Raw genomic sequence first — 16153 nt, forward strand, 5'->3', positions numbered from 1 at the left:
AGCTTCAAGAGAAACACCCAAACAAATGTCTGACTGCTGTTAACCTCCCCCATCTGACCAGCACTTGAACGCACAGTACGGTCCTACAATCAGATGCACTCAGGTTCTTAAGGAGCTCAGCGGCCCGCGGTGTGGCCACTAGGGTCAAATGTAACTGTCTCTGAATTGCACACTGCCTCTGTGTCTCTATTCAATATAATCTGCCAATCACCTACCTCTCTGTGTCTCTGTCTAGTTAATACCTCAGATCTCCTCCCTGTCCTGGTTCACCACCATTGTGCCTTTAGCTCTGGTGCTGAGTATCACTGCAGTAAAGGATGCAACAGACGACTATGTGAGCGTGTTTTTATGCAACACACACTGAATCTTGCTGCACAATCTTGATTACAATACAGTGAGATTATTTATTGCACACGCTGCTTTGAATGTAGCATACTAACAAGTGGTCTCTTAACTATGGTGAGCTTGACTCAGTTCCTGAAAAACTCACAGTTTCTTTTTTTCCTTAAGTTTCGTCACAAGAGCGACAACCAAGTGAACAACCGTCAGTCTCAGGTCCTCATCCGTGGCTCGTGAGTCTTCTGTCTTGTCATTTGCAACTAAGCGCTCACTTCCGAGACTTAAGTCTGCTGAATGTAGATTTAAGTATTCAGGTGTTACCTGGTTTTTTTTTCTCTCTCTCAACATTTTTTTAGCTTCTCTAACTTTCACCTCCTTTGTTTCACTGTTTCAGGCTACAGAATGAAAAGTGGATGAACGTTCGAGTGGGTGATATCATCAAACTGGAAAACAACCAGTTTGTGGCAGTAAGTCTGTGTACAATAGAGTGATATACTTCACCACACATGCACAAACACACACACACACACACACACACACACAGTGATCAATAGTTTTAAAGGTCCAGTGTATAGGATTAACTTACATCTAGTGGTGAGGTTGTAGATTGCAGCCAACTGAATTCTGCTCACCTCACCTCGTTTCCAAGCATGTAGGAAAAACTTGAAAGGCCCTCTCTAGAACCAGTGTTTGGTTTGCCTGCCCTGGGTTACTGTAGAAACATGATGGTGCAACATGGCAACCTCCATGGAAGAGGACCCGCGCCCTCTGTAGATATAAACAGCTCATTTAAAGGTAACAAAAACACAACATTTCTTATTTTCAGGCGATTATTCACTAAGAAAAACAGACTTATTAATGTTATATTGCATTTCTCCCATATTCTGCCAATAAATCTCCACAAGTCTTACAGACTGGACCTTTAATACTTAAGTGTTTCCATTTTAATTAAGACTTTTTAAGATTTTAACTACAGTAACATCCTAGCTGTGGACTGCTCAGGGTTCTGCCTGTAACTCTCTACTCATTTTAGATACACATGTGATTATGATGGCTATTTATACTGTGCTGTAGACCAAATTCTATAATGCTAAATGGATTTCAGAATAGTACATGTTGGGCCTTACTAATTCTTTCCCTGCACCACCGTCAGTGTCATGCCGTGGATGCTAATCTCAGCTATCGTATCTGTTTTCAGGCTGACCTGCTCCTGTTGTCCAGCAGTGAACCTCACGGGCTCTGTTACATCGAGACAGCCGAGCTGGACGGGTCAGAAAACGCACCACACCTTACCATCGACTCAGACTACCTCACAATGTGCAGAAGCAACAGGACACTATGTCTAAATCGCTGCGTGTTGTATTATCTTGCAGAGAGACCAATATGAAGGTGCGTCAGTCTGTCTCAGTGACATCTGAACTTGGAGACCAGAACAACTTGGCTTCATTCGACGGTAAGAATTGAAAAAACCACATCATCATCTCTCGGTTTCTGGATTGGTGCATATTCCTTCCTTGATTATGTAAAGGTCAACAGATTTTCAGCCTACATCTGAGCGTTTAAGGGAAATGTTATTCACCTTCACACCCTTCCACATGAACAGAAAAATACACACAAAACATGTACACATACACACACACTCGCTGCCCTCTCCTGCCAGCAGTGAGCGACAGCCTATCATCACCCGCCCACTAGTACACAAAACGAAAGACACAAAGTCTGTGTCAGCACAGTGCACCCACACACACAGACACACACGCACACTCCTCACCTGCTCAGGAAAATGCATTACTGCAGCAAATCAACCCACACTTTGCCTCATATTAACTTACAAAAGGTGTGTGTTTCAGACTTTGGGTGTGTTTTTATGTGGCGTGATGTCATGGGGATGATTATAAGTCATCACTGTATCATACTGTTAGACAAATAATCCCAACATTGTCACTGGATTTGGTGGACATCTCTTGTATGTGTGTGTGTGTGTGTGTTTAGGTGAGGTGGTGTGTGAGCCCCCCAACAACAAACTGGATCGATTCTCTGGGACTCTGTACTGGCGAGACAAGAAATACACCCTGACCAACCAGAACATGCTGCTACGAGGATGTGTCCTCCGCAACACAGAGGCCTGCTATGGGCTAGTCATTTTTGCAGGTCTGTCTAAGTACACTGAACAAAAATATAATTGCAAAACTTTTGTTTTTGGTCCCATTTTTCATGAGTTGAAGTAGAGTTGGTACGCTTCTCGTGCATCCTGGGGTACAGTTGTACAGTTTGCATGAGGTGTGAAAGCAAATCATATCAAAACAAGGAAGTGGGCTGTTGTTGGGATGTTATGGTACAGAGCAACATTACAGATATGAAAGCTGGTGGGAGAGTGCTCAGACATGGTGTGAAGCATTTTACCTAATGTGAAATCACCCTAACACTTATTCTATGCACACAAAATGTTTATTTCTCTCATATTTTGTTTACAAATGCTTTTGACAAGATAATCCAGCCACTTGACAGGTGTTGCATATATAAATGCTAATTAAACTGCATGATTATTGCAGAGTTGGGGCTGGGACAGCTCACAATAAAAGGACACTTTTACCCTGGAACCAGACATGTATTAGACATAAACCTATGGTTATTTCACATAGGGCTACAGATGCTATTTGTTTCCAAGGTGGGCAAAGTCATGACCTGCCTTCCTCTGCCTCTGATTGATTAGTACTTGTTGCCTGATTGGGTTGGTTAGTTTTAGGCATGATGAGTGATTGGTTAGGGTTAGGATAAGAATGTCAGGGTATCAGTGGCACAATAGGGCATGTCAGGACTTTGCCCTCCCTGGAAATACATCAGACACTCTTATACCTGTCTATAAAATAAAGATTTGTTCAACTCAACATGAATTCATACAAGCCTGTCAAAATTGTACTTCAAAAATATAAAATTTCTGGATGGATTATCTTGGTTTGGTTTGATGAAGGAACACAGATTTTAACAAATTAAAAAAAAAAAAAGAGAGATTAAATAAACCTTTTATGTCCAGAGAAGAAGTCTTAAATTTTTTACTACAACTCATGAAAAATGGGAGCAAAAACCGTGAAAAGTGTTGCATCTATATTTTTTGATTGTATGTATGTGATGTGTGTAACAAGTCTAACTTTCTCTGTTTTTGTCCCAGGCCCAGATACCAAACTAATGCAGAACAGCGGTCGCACAAAGTTTAAGCGTACGAGCATCGATCGCCTGATGAACACTCTGGTCCTCTGGGTAGGACACTTCAAACCTCTCACTTTCATGCCTCATAAAGTGACTATTCCAGGACCTGATGTCAGGGGCTGGAATCTAGTTTCATGTTCCTCCTCTAGTAATATATTCTGTCCTAATTTGTGCTCAACTGACCAGATATCCAAATGTAAGATATCTGATTGTACATTCAGACACGTCACTCCTGCTTACTGCTCCCTGTAATGTTTCTCTCTCTGTGTGTTTGTGTCAGATATTTGGCTTCCTCGTGTGTATGGGTGTGATCCTGGCTGTGGGTAACGCAGTGTGGGAGAGAGAGGTGGGCTCTCTGTTTCAGAGCTATCTGCCCTGGGACCCTCCTGTAGACAACTTCCTGTTCTCGGCCTTCCTCTCCTTCTGGTCCTACGTCATCATTCTCAACACCGTGGTGCCTATTTCGCTGTATGTCAGGTGAGGACAAGACCAAGACTGATAGACATACAAAAACACGTGAAGACATAAGTTATGCTTGGCAGACAGTTGTTTACGTCAAACTTTGTTGTCTCCAAATCACCACATCATTGACCCAGTGTACACCTAGCATGAACAGATTGTAACTGGATAGATGTGTGTGAGTTTGAAGATGTGTGTGGATGAAAGTGGAGGTGAAGTTGCTATGCAGACTGGTAGCAGAGGGATGGAGAAGTAAAGGAAATCAATACAGGTTACAAGCTATTTAAAGAGAATTTAAAAGAAAAATGTTGCAAGAACTGGATATTTCTTTTTACTTTGTCCAATAAACATACAGTAGAAAAAAAACAATACAAATGTAAATATACCAAAACCTGCAGTCACAATTTTGCAAAGATCTCTGCAGGTACTCTGGGATGTAAAAATGTAAATGCATTTCACATGCAACAACTGCATATCAAATCTTGATATTTATTTCTAAAAACAATACAAATCATATGAATGATTTGAATAATAGAAACCAAAGTGCTTACGCTCATGTGCAAAATAATGAATTAATATCATTCTTGCAATAAAAAGTTTATGATCAAGCTATGAATAGTCAGTCAATAAATAAAAGTTTAAGGACTAGTGTGTGGGATCTAGTGCCATCTAGTGGTGACCTTACAGACTGCAGACACCTCAGGTCACTCTCCCCTTCAAAACTACAGTGACTGCGAAACTTGGGAAAATGTGAAAGGCCATTTTTCATTCATCTGTTCTGGGCTACTGTAAAAACATGATGGTGCAATATGGTGGCCTCCACAGAAGAGGACCCATATAAATCCATATAAAGATTCTAAGGAAAAAAAATTAGGTGATGATACACTAATGAAAAAGATATTGTCCCTCTACCCTATTAGAAGTTCCACAATCTGTGAATATGCAAACACTCATTTCATAAGTTAAACTGCAGGACACAGGATGTCTCCCACTGAAACGTCTTTTGTCAGTGTATGTCGACTGGAGGTCTCAAGTTTCTACATCACAGTTGCAAAAGTTGCATATTGGATTTGGATATGCTTCCAGACTAGCAACTACTCAAAAAAACATGCTTATAAGTGCACATCTTAGAATGAGATTTAAGGCTAAACCAGTGCTGGCTGATGTGTTGGAAGTCCGATCTCTCTATTTTTAAGGTGTTGTGCTGAAAAACCTAAACTGGCACTAAGTTAGATGAATGATACTCTACTGTTACTGTAACCGTGTTCCTGTCTCACCTGTCTGTGTGTCAGTGTGGAGGTGATCAGGCTGGGTCACAGCTACTTTATTAACTGGGACCAGCAGATGTTTTGCTCGCAGTGTAACACACCAGCTGAGGCCAGGACCACCACGCTGAACGAGGAGCTGGGCCAGGTGGGCATCCGCGCTGTGATAATGATATATCGTGCATGTTTATTGATTGACACCCACATAGTGCTTGTTTTTCTGATGTCTTGAATGCTCAATTAATTCAACTGTAATTGTTTTAAAAATGCATTTTTCACTACATTCTTCAGTAACTGACTGATGGAGCCACTTATCCCTTACTGCACAAATGAGATGCACCTGCAGACTACAAGAAATCTAAATTCAGAGAGGAGGAGACTTCACAGATTGGTCTGAAGAATTCTGTATAGGCAGTTAAAAATCCTCCACCCTTAACCCAATCAAAAAATATTTTTTGTCCCTCCCTATTACAGTTAGAGAAGATGGTTTTGGTCCAGTTGAAATTTTTCGTTTATTTCAGAATAAGACAAAAATTTTGAAAACATAGCTTAAATCTTACTTTCAGTTTTACAGTAATTACGATGTGTGATGTACAATCTAACATTTTAATTGTTTCCTTTAGGTTGAATACATCTTTAGTGACAAGACAGGAACTCTAACTCAGAACATCATGACCTTCAATAAATGCTCCATCAATGGACAGACCTATGGTAAGTGCACACAAACACACACACACACACACACACACACGTACAAAAAATACACAGTGAAGTGTCATGCATGTCTTTATGTCACTTCCAGGTGAAGTAACAGACCCGTTGAGACCTCAACCAAAGGTAAGCAGGCATTTTTTAAAACTAAAACACACATTCACACACATGCATACACATACATAATAGTGTATGTACGTGTAGTTAATGGCGTCCCTGACTCTCCATTTGTCTTCAGAGATTGGACTTCACTCCCTTCAACCCCCTGGCAGACCCGGACTTCTGTTTCTATGACGACACCCTGCTGGAATCAGTGAAAGTGGGAGACTCACACACTCATGAGTTTTTCCGCCTGCTCTCCCTCTGTCACACCGTCATGAGTGAGGAAAAGAGTGAGGGTGAGCAAGACAAAGGGAAACCGGGAGGTTAAACATTGACACCAACACACCATCCATCCATTATTTATTGCCCACCATTTAATACCATTTTAATCTGTCTCACCAGGAGAGCTGGTTTATAAGGCTCAGTCTCCAGATGAGGGCGCTCTAGTGACAGCAGCTCGAAACTTCGGCTTTGTGTTTCGCTCCCGAACACCTGGGACGATAACTACAACAGAGATGGGTCGACCCGTCACCTACACTCTGCTCGCCATACTGGACTTCAACAACATACGCAAGAGGATGTCTGTTATCGGTGTGCATCATCATTTTCATTTTCAGTTCCCAGTTATTTACACTCTTCTTTTATACTTTGGCTGCCATTAACCCAACAACTGTTTTCTGTCATTATATGAGGCTTCATTGCAGTGGAGTCATTTGATAAGTTGAGCTTTTTTATGTTTAAATCACAAATATATCATGATCCACACTCCTACAACCTGACAGGCGACTGGCTATTAGTCATAGTTTACATTTTATCCCTCAGTGAGATTTCACTGCGTGATTGGTTTTCTTTTAAGGTATTGGAGAACTGCCCAGAAATCACAGGTCATAAATCACTCTTCCCTTAGCAACAACTTTGATCTAGCAACAGAACAGCGGGACCACGAGGCGCTGAGCACGCATTCATACATCAGTGCCAAAACCACATTCAGATAGACAGTCTGTGTGACCCACTCTAAGCAGGAATGACATTTTTTGAAGCTGAGAAAGAAAAGTCTGGTTATTTGAAAGTGATGCAGGAGATGGATGGATTTAATTTTGTCCTCACTGCTCTCTGTTATTCTTACTCAGTGCGTAACCCAGAGGGCAGAATCCGTCTGTACTGTAAAGGAGCTGACACGGTTCTGCTGGAGAGACTCCACCCCTGTAACCAGGAACTGATGAATATCACCTCAGACCACCTCAATGTGAGTGAACACACACAAGCACAATAACTAAAGGATGGATGGATGGTGCTGTACTGCCATCTAGTGTCTCCAAGCTTAAAAACAGCATCAGCATCTACTTATTCTGATAAGATCACATATATTACCTTGACATGAGACAAACACTGATATTTTTAGAATAGAGTAGACCACCATCAACACGTGGAATGTCATTACGTGCATATGTTTGTGTTTGCACATGTATGTGTATATATATATATATATATATTTGGTTGCAGGAGTATGCAGCAGATGGTTTGCGTACGCTGGCACTGGCCTACAGGGACCTGTCAGAGGACGAGTGGGAGACGTGGTCAGAGAGCCACCGCTGCGCTGACAAGGCCACCAGCTGCAGAGAGGACCGACTGGCTGCTGCTTATGAGGAGATAGAACAAGACATGATGGTGAGTGATTTGGTCTGCGAGTGTGCATCCACGTCTGTGGTTGTGTGCGTACGTGTGGTTCTCATTTTCATTTTCATTTTCATTTGCATGGAACATCGTTTCTTATACAAGTTCCTTCCGCAAACAGAGTGAAAATAGCTCTAAAAAAAGGGAACCTAAGTTTAGTTAGTGGTCCAGACTCTAATTTGTGAGGGGAAATTCCTTCTTTAGCCAATCAACACTGTCACATCTTCTCAGTGCAGGATGATGTTGAATTGATGGTTGATTTAATGACTAGAACTGATGGTAAGACATTTCCTGTCAATACAAGGAAATTGCTTTATAACTAAGTGATACCTGGAATGTATGTGTGTGTTTGTGTGTGTGTGTTTGTTTGTTTGTTTGTTTGTTTGTTTCTGTCTGTTTGTCTGCCTCTGTGTGTGTCTAGCTCCTGGGCGCCACAGCTATAGAGGACAAGCTGCAGGAAGGTGTCCCAGAGACCATCGCTGTCCTCTCTCTGGCTAACATTAAGATCTGGGTTCTCACTGGAGACAAGCAGGGTGAGACACACACATTTGAAACACACTTTCAGAGCTTTGTTTGCATGCAGTTGTTTAAAAAAAGCAACATAATGGGGTGGTTATTTAGCTCAGTTGGTAAAGCGTCCGCCCCATGATTGGAGGCTGTCAGTCCTCTGCAGCAGCCGCCGGTTCGACTCTTGCCTGTGCCCCTTTGCAGCGTGTTATCCCCTCTCTCATCACCCCCCTTTCCTGTCCACTCTTCAACTATCCTGTCAAATAACGGAAAGAAAACCCCCCAAAACATAACAATATTTTTTAAACACACTGCGTACATGTGTGCTCTGTGAGCAACATTTATACATACATACATGTATTCCAGCACTCTTCCTTGCACTATTGTCAACTTTAAACCAGGAAAATCTGCAGATTCCTTTGTACAATGCTAGTCAGAGCAATGAGATTCATACAAGTTGACCTTTGATGTTTCCTCTGTAGTGGACCTCCAAATTGCAATATTAACAGTATTTTACCTCACAGAAAACGTTAGTTACTGGTCTACCACTGCCTCAATCTGTTAGTCTGTCAGGTCTAACTTTGGTGAATGCAAACTAATCTTTTAAAACACTGAAGTCACACAATAACACAAACTAACTAACAAATTGAGGCAGACCAGCATCTTCCGTGTTCTACGAAAAGTAAAATGACTCATTTTGTCAGTGGAGTCTGGTTGGTTTGGAGAGAATTTGTATTTATTTAATCCTTTATTTAAACAGGTAGTCTCTTTGAGATTGGAATCTCTTTTTCAGCAGAGACCTGTGTACAAAAATAAAAATAGACAGTTTAAACACAGACAGAAAGATAATTTACAGACACATTAAACATTTGAGAAAAAATACCACAAGTGTGAACAGAAGTGCATAAGTACAACCTTTTAAAATGTTCAAATGAAATAAGAGGATGTAATTTCATATTTCCTGGAGCTTGTTCCACTTATGAGCAGCGTAGTATTTGAACTCACTTTTGCCAATGGTGAAAATGATATTGGCACTGTCTATCGGTTACAATCCCACTTCAAATAACACGCACTATCCCTTTAAGATCATGTTCCCTGGACAAAAGAATATATGTCCACCAGGTAATTATTGGTCCCACTGACCAAGAGCCAATCATGAACAAGCCCAGCAAACAGCACGCAGGCAGCCTAAGTTGGCGAACAGTGAAACGAGCTAAAAACACCTGCAGCTCCGACCCCGTCGTTTGCGCTGTGAACCGGTGTGCTGCAAACACACTGGAAATTTAGGGGAACTCTGGGCAATAATAACAAGACGACAATGGTTTTTTACATGCGTTGCCAAAGTACCTATAGCACATTGGTTCTACTCCTGTCATTTACTTTGAAAGAGAAAGTATCACTTTTTTCATGTATGATGAAAGATCTTTAGCTTTTGATCCATCTGAGTGTTCAGTCAGGCACCTGTTCTCTTCTATTTTTATTACCAGTTTTCAGCATTACGTTCAGCTGAGATGCTTAACTGCACTTGAGTAACCCTCTCCCTTTCCCTCACATAGAGACGGCTGTCAATATAGGTTACTCCTGCAAGATGCTGACAGACGATATGACAGAGGTGTTCATCATCAGCGGGCACACTGTGCAGAGCGTACGGCAGGAGCTCAGGTCAGTCTGTCTGTCCGTCTGCACGTCTGTCCTTCTGTCAGCTGTCTGGTGTCTCTGTTTCTCGACACCGTGGGACCCACTCTGGCCAAAAATGACAAAAGCCAGGTGCTGTTCAAAAAGAAACTAAGAAGTGTATGCATGATTGGAGTGAGTAGGTGTGGTTGCACAGTTTTCCAACCACTATACAAAAGTTATTAATAATATCCCATGCTTAACTCAAGCTTTGATTTAGCCACTAGAATTAAATCAAGACATTTAAATGACCAAGCTACTTACGTGTATCAAAATCATGCTGCAGGAAATACAGCACAGCAGTAACCGCAGCATAACAACCAAACCTTTACATGATTGAAACATTTACAAATGCCATAAATAAATAAGACACGAGGCAAAATATAAAATGTACTGTAAAGTTCCAAAGGTTTGCCATTCAAGAGACAAAATACTTAAGCTTATAAAGCAAAGCAACACGATGACACCATACTGTTGCACCATCCGCAACACATCTGCAGTGATTCAAGTCTGTCACAAGAACTACTTTAGTTGGACAAAATATTGACAGAGAAATAATTGTGATACATGACGTTGTTGTCATTTTAAGAAAATTCAGACATTTGATTTAGAATGTGAAAAAATATTCAAAGATCCTAAATAAATGAAACATAAATAAAACCCTTAGGCACTGCACCTCAGACTGCTGTATATTCTGGTATCATATTAGCTAAAGTGTTTGTGACATTCTTATGTAAACAACCACATGTAAACACAAGGGGCAAAAAGTCAGCAAAAATTATTGAGCTTATGTCCATATAACATACAAAAAGTCAATAACCTAATTATGGTGACAGGTGATCCATAGAATTAGATCAGGGGCTGAAACAACAGCAGTAACATCAGGTTGTGGGTACAGCTCTTCACAGTCACCTGATACCTCTGACATTAACCTGCTCATCTTCAATTTTCACACTTTGCCATTTTTATCTCATCTTTGGTTGGTTTTCTCAGCTGTGTCTGTTTTCCGATTTCTCCTATTCTCTCCTTTATATAAACATGTTTCAGTTCTGCCCTGTTGATGTCAAGTTTGTTTGTCTTCTTCTCCAGGAGGGCGAGGGAAAGGATGATCGAGTTGTCACAAACCAGAGATGGAGGGAAGGAGGAGGGGATGGAGGGATGGGGAGAGGCATGTTTCATGGGTAACGGGTTCAGAGAAGGACAAGAAGGAGATGGCACAGGAGGAGGAGGGAAACAGCTGCAGTGCCCTCCTCATCCTCCTCCACCTCCTCCTCCACCACCCTCCAACCTCATGGACAACATCTCTGGAGAGTTTGCCCTCGTAATCAACGGTCACAGCCTGGTATGAATAACACTCCCCCACATATACTCATACACATGCACATATACAAAACCAGCAGGGCCCATGAAGAATTCAACTGTCAACTGTCAGGAAATTAGTAAGTTGTCAGAAATGTCAGAAATGTGTCATTTGCATTAACAAAACATATACTCAATCGTTAAAGTACTATTCCAAGAAGTTTGGATGTTGTGTAAAATATAAATAAAAACCGAATGCAATTACTTGGAAAAAAAACATTTTGATCTATATTCATTTTTTTGTAAATACTCAGTCATTCTGAAGTTGATGCTTGCAACATGTTCCAAAAAAGTTGTGACAGGGGCATGTGTACCACCGTGTTGCATCACCTTTACTTTTAACAACAATCAGTAGGCGTTTGGGAACTGAGGACACTACTTGTTGAAGGTTTGGAAGTTAAATTCTTTCTCATTCTTGCTTGATTGTATGACCTCAGGTGCTCAACAGTCTGGGGTCTCTTCTGTCGGATATTGTGCTTCACAATGTCACACATATTTTCAATGGGAGACAGGTCTGGACTACAAAGCCACATTGTTGGAACACGTGCAGAATGTGTCTTGGCATTGTCTTGCAGAAATAAGCAGAGACGTCTCTGAAGAAGACGTCTTCTGGATGGCAGCATCTGTTGCTCCAAGCCCTGTATGTACCTTTCAGCATTAATGGGGCCTTCACACATGTGTGGCAGTAGGCCATGATGTCATGGGCACAAACACTCCCCCATAAGGTCAATGATTCTGGCTTTTGAAATTAGTGCTGGCAACTATCTGACTGGTCCATTTCCTCTTTAGACCAGAGGATACCATGTCCATAATTTCCAAAAACAATTTGAAATGTGGACTCATCAGTCCACATTTTTAATAGAGTGCTGCCTGAGGGGTCAAAGGTTATAGGTAATAGGTAGAATATTTTAATGATATTATGGATTGTAGATGGTGAAATCTCTAAATTCTTTGCAGTTTTGTGTTCTTAAACAGTAACAGAATTAGCGGTTTTCACAAAGTGGTGAACCTCGTCCCATTCTTACTTGTGGTTGACTGAGCCTCTTGAGGATGCCCCATTAAATATCCAATCATGAAAGTATCACCTGTTACTAATGAATGTTTACCTGTGGGATGTTCCAAACAGGTGTTTTCTGAGCGTTCCACAACTTTCCCAGTCTTTTATTACTGTTGTCCCAACTGGAATGAGTTGCAGGCATCAAATTCAGAATGTGTGTATTTACAGAAAACAATAAAGTTTATCAGTTTGAACTTCAAATATGTTGTGTATGTACTACATTCAATTGAATAAAATCCAGAAAGTATTTGCAAATTATTGCATTCTTTTTTAATTTAAATTTGACAAAGCAGCGTCCCAACTTGGAATTGGGGTTGTACCTTTCTTCCACAGCTGCAACTCTTAACATTTACCTTTAAACTTCTCCACCCTCTCTCTTCTTCTTTTATAGGCCCATGCACTAGAAGCAGACATGGAGATGGAGTTTGTGTCGACGGCGTGTGCATGCAAAGCAGTGATCTGCTGCAGAGTCACCCCGCTGCAAAAAGCCCAGGTGGTGGAACTCATCAAGAAACACAAGAAGGCTGTCACTCTGGCTATAGGAGATGGAGCTAATGACGTTAGCATGATCAAAAGTGAGTTGTGCAAGCAGGATCAATACATGTGGAATGGACGGCATATGAGAAGGAGGTGTAACTGGGTTATCATTGAAATGAAGGGGAAAGACAAAAGGAGAAGTTGGTTTTAGCCACATGGGTGCTGGCGTCTGCTATTGGGTAATGGAAATTCTCAGTAAAGTAAAGTTGTTTATCTCCATGGTGTTACTAGTAGTGACGAAGGCTGTGTGGAAATGTGCCATAGTTGTGATGTCCTCATCAAGTTAGGAACTGGTTTCTTGTGTCTTCACTGTGGTGAGGGCCCTTTTAAACCCTACTGACCACTCATTTCACTGTGCAGACATTAAACCTCCAAAAACTTTTTTGTAAATCTACAGGAGAGGCTGAGCTATAGAGAAATGTGTATGAAATGTTGAAATGAGCATTTTCAGCGCATTTTAACAATTCCAGGATAATACTAAACTGTGGACACTACAATCATGATATTGAAATTCCCATCTAGTTTCTACAATGGCCCAGAATAGACAAATGAAACACTGGCTCTGGATTTGGCCTTAAGTGTTTTTTGCAGGTTTTGTGGCCACCATAGGCTCACTGACATGCTTGGAAGGGGAGGGTGAGGTGAGGTGGCTGCAATCTAAAATCTCACCGCTATATGCATACTTAACACAGCAACATACAAGTAAAGACTGCACATAGAGTCATTATAAATATATCTGCACCTCCGAGCACTACATGTCAGTGGGGCATTTTGTTTAGTGCTGCAATAGCAGAATGGACAAAACTCTTAGTCAAGCAAGTTTTTTTGTTCCACTTTAAAGCTCTGTATTGATGTGCAGATGGCATTATGGTGAAATGATGATTGAGGGGTTGGTCGGTGTCTTTTGCTATTGTGAGTGCTGGGCGTGTGATGGCTCTCTCATTAATGTCTGAGAGTTTGAGTGTGGGAAGGCCGATGATTTTAGAGGCAGTATGTGTGATGCTGGCAAGTTTGTCCCTGTTGGAGGTGGTCAGCATATTAAAAAAGCATGGAGAACGGTACAACAGGATGAATTGAATTATGCATTTGTAGTGTAACAACAAGAGGTGGGGGGCAACAGACAGTGTTCTGAGCTTACAGGTGACATTTTACAGAAAGCTAATGTCAGTCTGTGTTAAATAAGATGAATAAGTTGAAAAAAGGGCAGCCCCACTGGGGGGACATGGAACCACTGCAGGGAGGGTGTGGGTGGCAATGGAAAAATAGGGAGTGGAACTAAACTGAATTAATGTGATTTATTTAGGGAAAGTAAATAAACAAGAGTTTGTTGATAATGTCATGCTGATCTTTATTTCACTAAACTTCAACTTGGGTCCTTTTTTATTAGTTGCTTCCCATATTATTGGTAAGAATTGATAAAAAAAAAAAAAAACATGGGTTTTTGTTGGCTTCTAAAGCGGGGCATGCCAGGAAAGGTTTGAAAATCACTTGATTATGCCAGTAACCCAATGTTCTGCTTCTCTAAGTATGTTTGTAATATTTTGTGTTTTGTAAGTATTGCATCACCTTGCGTGTACGTCATGTTAACATGTTTCTTCAAATGGATTTATGCAAGTACAAAGCAGAAATGCCAATGCAGCAGTAATGGGTGGGGTTGGTTCACATCCTGTGATTTATGCTCTCCAAATTTAAAAATTAGCTTTTACCTGTACCTCTATTTGATAACTCCTAATGTATTTTTTTTTTATGACTTATAAGCAGTTAATAGGAATGTAAATGCACTTACTGCTTATTAGAGAGGTGTATGCATCACAGTTTATAAATAAATGTTTGAACAATTTTTTCACAACAGCAGACTTGAAGGCTAATTATGTATCTATAAAAACATCAGGGTTTATCGTTAGCTAAAAAGAACACAGCAAGTATCATGCTGGAGGAAAAACAGCTAAATAGATTTTTCTCGACCTGAAACCCAAAAGTTCTTCTTATTAAAGGAATAGTTAGACATTTTAGGAAAAATGATTATTTGTTCTCTTATCGAGATTTGGAGAAGCTAACTAATGCTAACTAATTTCCAGGGTGTAGGACTCATTTCTGGAGCGCTCTATAAAGGGTGTCTTATTATAACATGGTACCATCACTCTACAGGAGTTAAAATGATGTTTTTTCACAGTACAGAAACAATTGAACAATACCAAATCCTGCCTATAAGAAAGCCAAAATTAAAACTAGCTTTATCTGATTTACTTTTCTTTCTTTTTCTCTTGGTATCCACCTCTCTCCACTCCTCCAGGTGCTCATATCGGAGTTGGTATCTCAGGTCAGGAGGGGATCCAGGCCGTGCTAGCCAGCGACTACTCCTTCTCCCAGTTCCGTTTCCTACAGCGCCTCCTGCTGGTGCACGGCCGCTGGTCCTACCTGCGCATGTGCCGTTTCCTCTGCTACTTCTTCTACAAGAACTTTGCCTTCACCATGGTGCACTTCTGGTTCGGCTTCTTTTGTGGTTTCTCTGCACAGGTAAAGGTCAACTTTACATCAACTATCGGAGGATGGGAAATTGTGATGATGATTTTCACTGTCTGTTTGTGTGTCTGTCTTCTCTCTCTGAAGACGGTGTATGATCAGTACTTCATCACTCTCTACAACATTGTCTACACGTCCCTCCCTGTGCTGGCCATGGGGATATTTGACCAGGTCTGTTCAAACTATAACCACGTTTAAACTTCTATGTTACTGCAAATCTTCATTAGTCATAGCGACAGTACATTAAAGAAAATGAAGCCATATTTGATGGCAATGTTCGTGTGTCGGTCAGTCATCCCACAACTTAAGTCCAGACTGAAATATCTCAACAACTATGGAAAGGATTGCCCTGAACTTTTGTAAAGACATTCATAATCTCCAGAGAATGAAACCAAAAGACTTTGGTAATCCCCTCATGACAAAGGTCACAATGAAGTTGACATTTGTGGTTTTAAGTGCCTCCTCAGAAACCACTAAATGAATTGTTATGACATTTAAAGATTTCCAGCATGACATTCAGGATGAATTGTTATATAATAACTTTGATACCTTGAGGTGTCCAACACTTTTGTTAATGAACAAAATACCTGCAAACCTTAGAATGAGATTTTCAACATCTTCAGCCATTTGTGTTTAGACCCAATTAACAAGTAATGCTAACATGCTAAACTAACATTAGCATTGTCATTGTGATTATGGTAGCATACTGACATTTGCTCAAAACACTGTTGTTCTGAAG

At 40.8% G+C, this 16153-nt stretch overlaps 1 protein-coding gene across 2 annotated transcripts in view; it reads left to right on the plus strand.

Annotated features, from left to right (window-relative positions):
* The window catches only part of atp8b2 (ATPase phospholipid transporting 8B2), a 36869-nt gene that overhangs the window by 15001 nt on the left and 5715 nt on the right, over positions 1-16153 (plus strand). For both annotated transcript variants that reach the window (XM_084726813.1, XM_084726812.1), the window contains 21 exons: positions 236-334; positions 511-572; positions 734-806; positions 1538-1608; positions 1713-1792; positions 2332-2490; positions 3509-3597; positions 3827-4023; positions 5298-5418; positions 5894-5981; positions 6073-6107; positions 6220-6379; positions 6486-6674; positions 7214-7329; positions 7587-7751; positions 8179-8290; positions 9821-9926; positions 11028-11280; positions 12746-12929; positions 15185-15408; positions 15502-15585. In XM_084726813.1, coding sequence (XP_084582939.1) covers positions 236-334; positions 511-572; positions 734-806; positions 1538-1608; positions 1713-1792; positions 2332-2490; positions 3509-3597; positions 3827-4023; positions 5298-5418; positions 5894-5981; positions 6073-6107; positions 6220-6379; positions 6486-6674; positions 7214-7329; positions 7587-7751; positions 8179-8290; positions 9821-9926; positions 11028-11280; positions 12746-12929; positions 15185-15408; positions 15502-15585 — 2667 coding nt within the window. The remainder of the gene's footprint in view (positions 1-235; positions 335-510; positions 573-733; positions 807-1537; positions 1609-1712; positions 1793-2331; positions 2491-3508; positions 3598-3826; positions 4024-5297; positions 5419-5893; positions 5982-6072; positions 6108-6219; positions 6380-6485; positions 6675-7213; positions 7330-7586; positions 7752-8178; positions 8291-9820; positions 9927-11027; positions 11281-12745; positions 12930-15184; positions 15409-15501; positions 15586-16153) is intronic.

The sequence above is a fragment of the Lutjanus erythropterus genome, chromosome 9 (genome assembly GCF_056507025.1).
Source record: "Lutjanus erythropterus isolate fLutEry1 chromosome 9, fLutEry1.hap2, whole genome shotgun sequence".
Lineage (NCBI taxonomy): Eukaryota > Metazoa > Chordata > Actinopteri > Lutjaniformes > Lutjanidae > Lutjanus > Lutjanus erythropterus.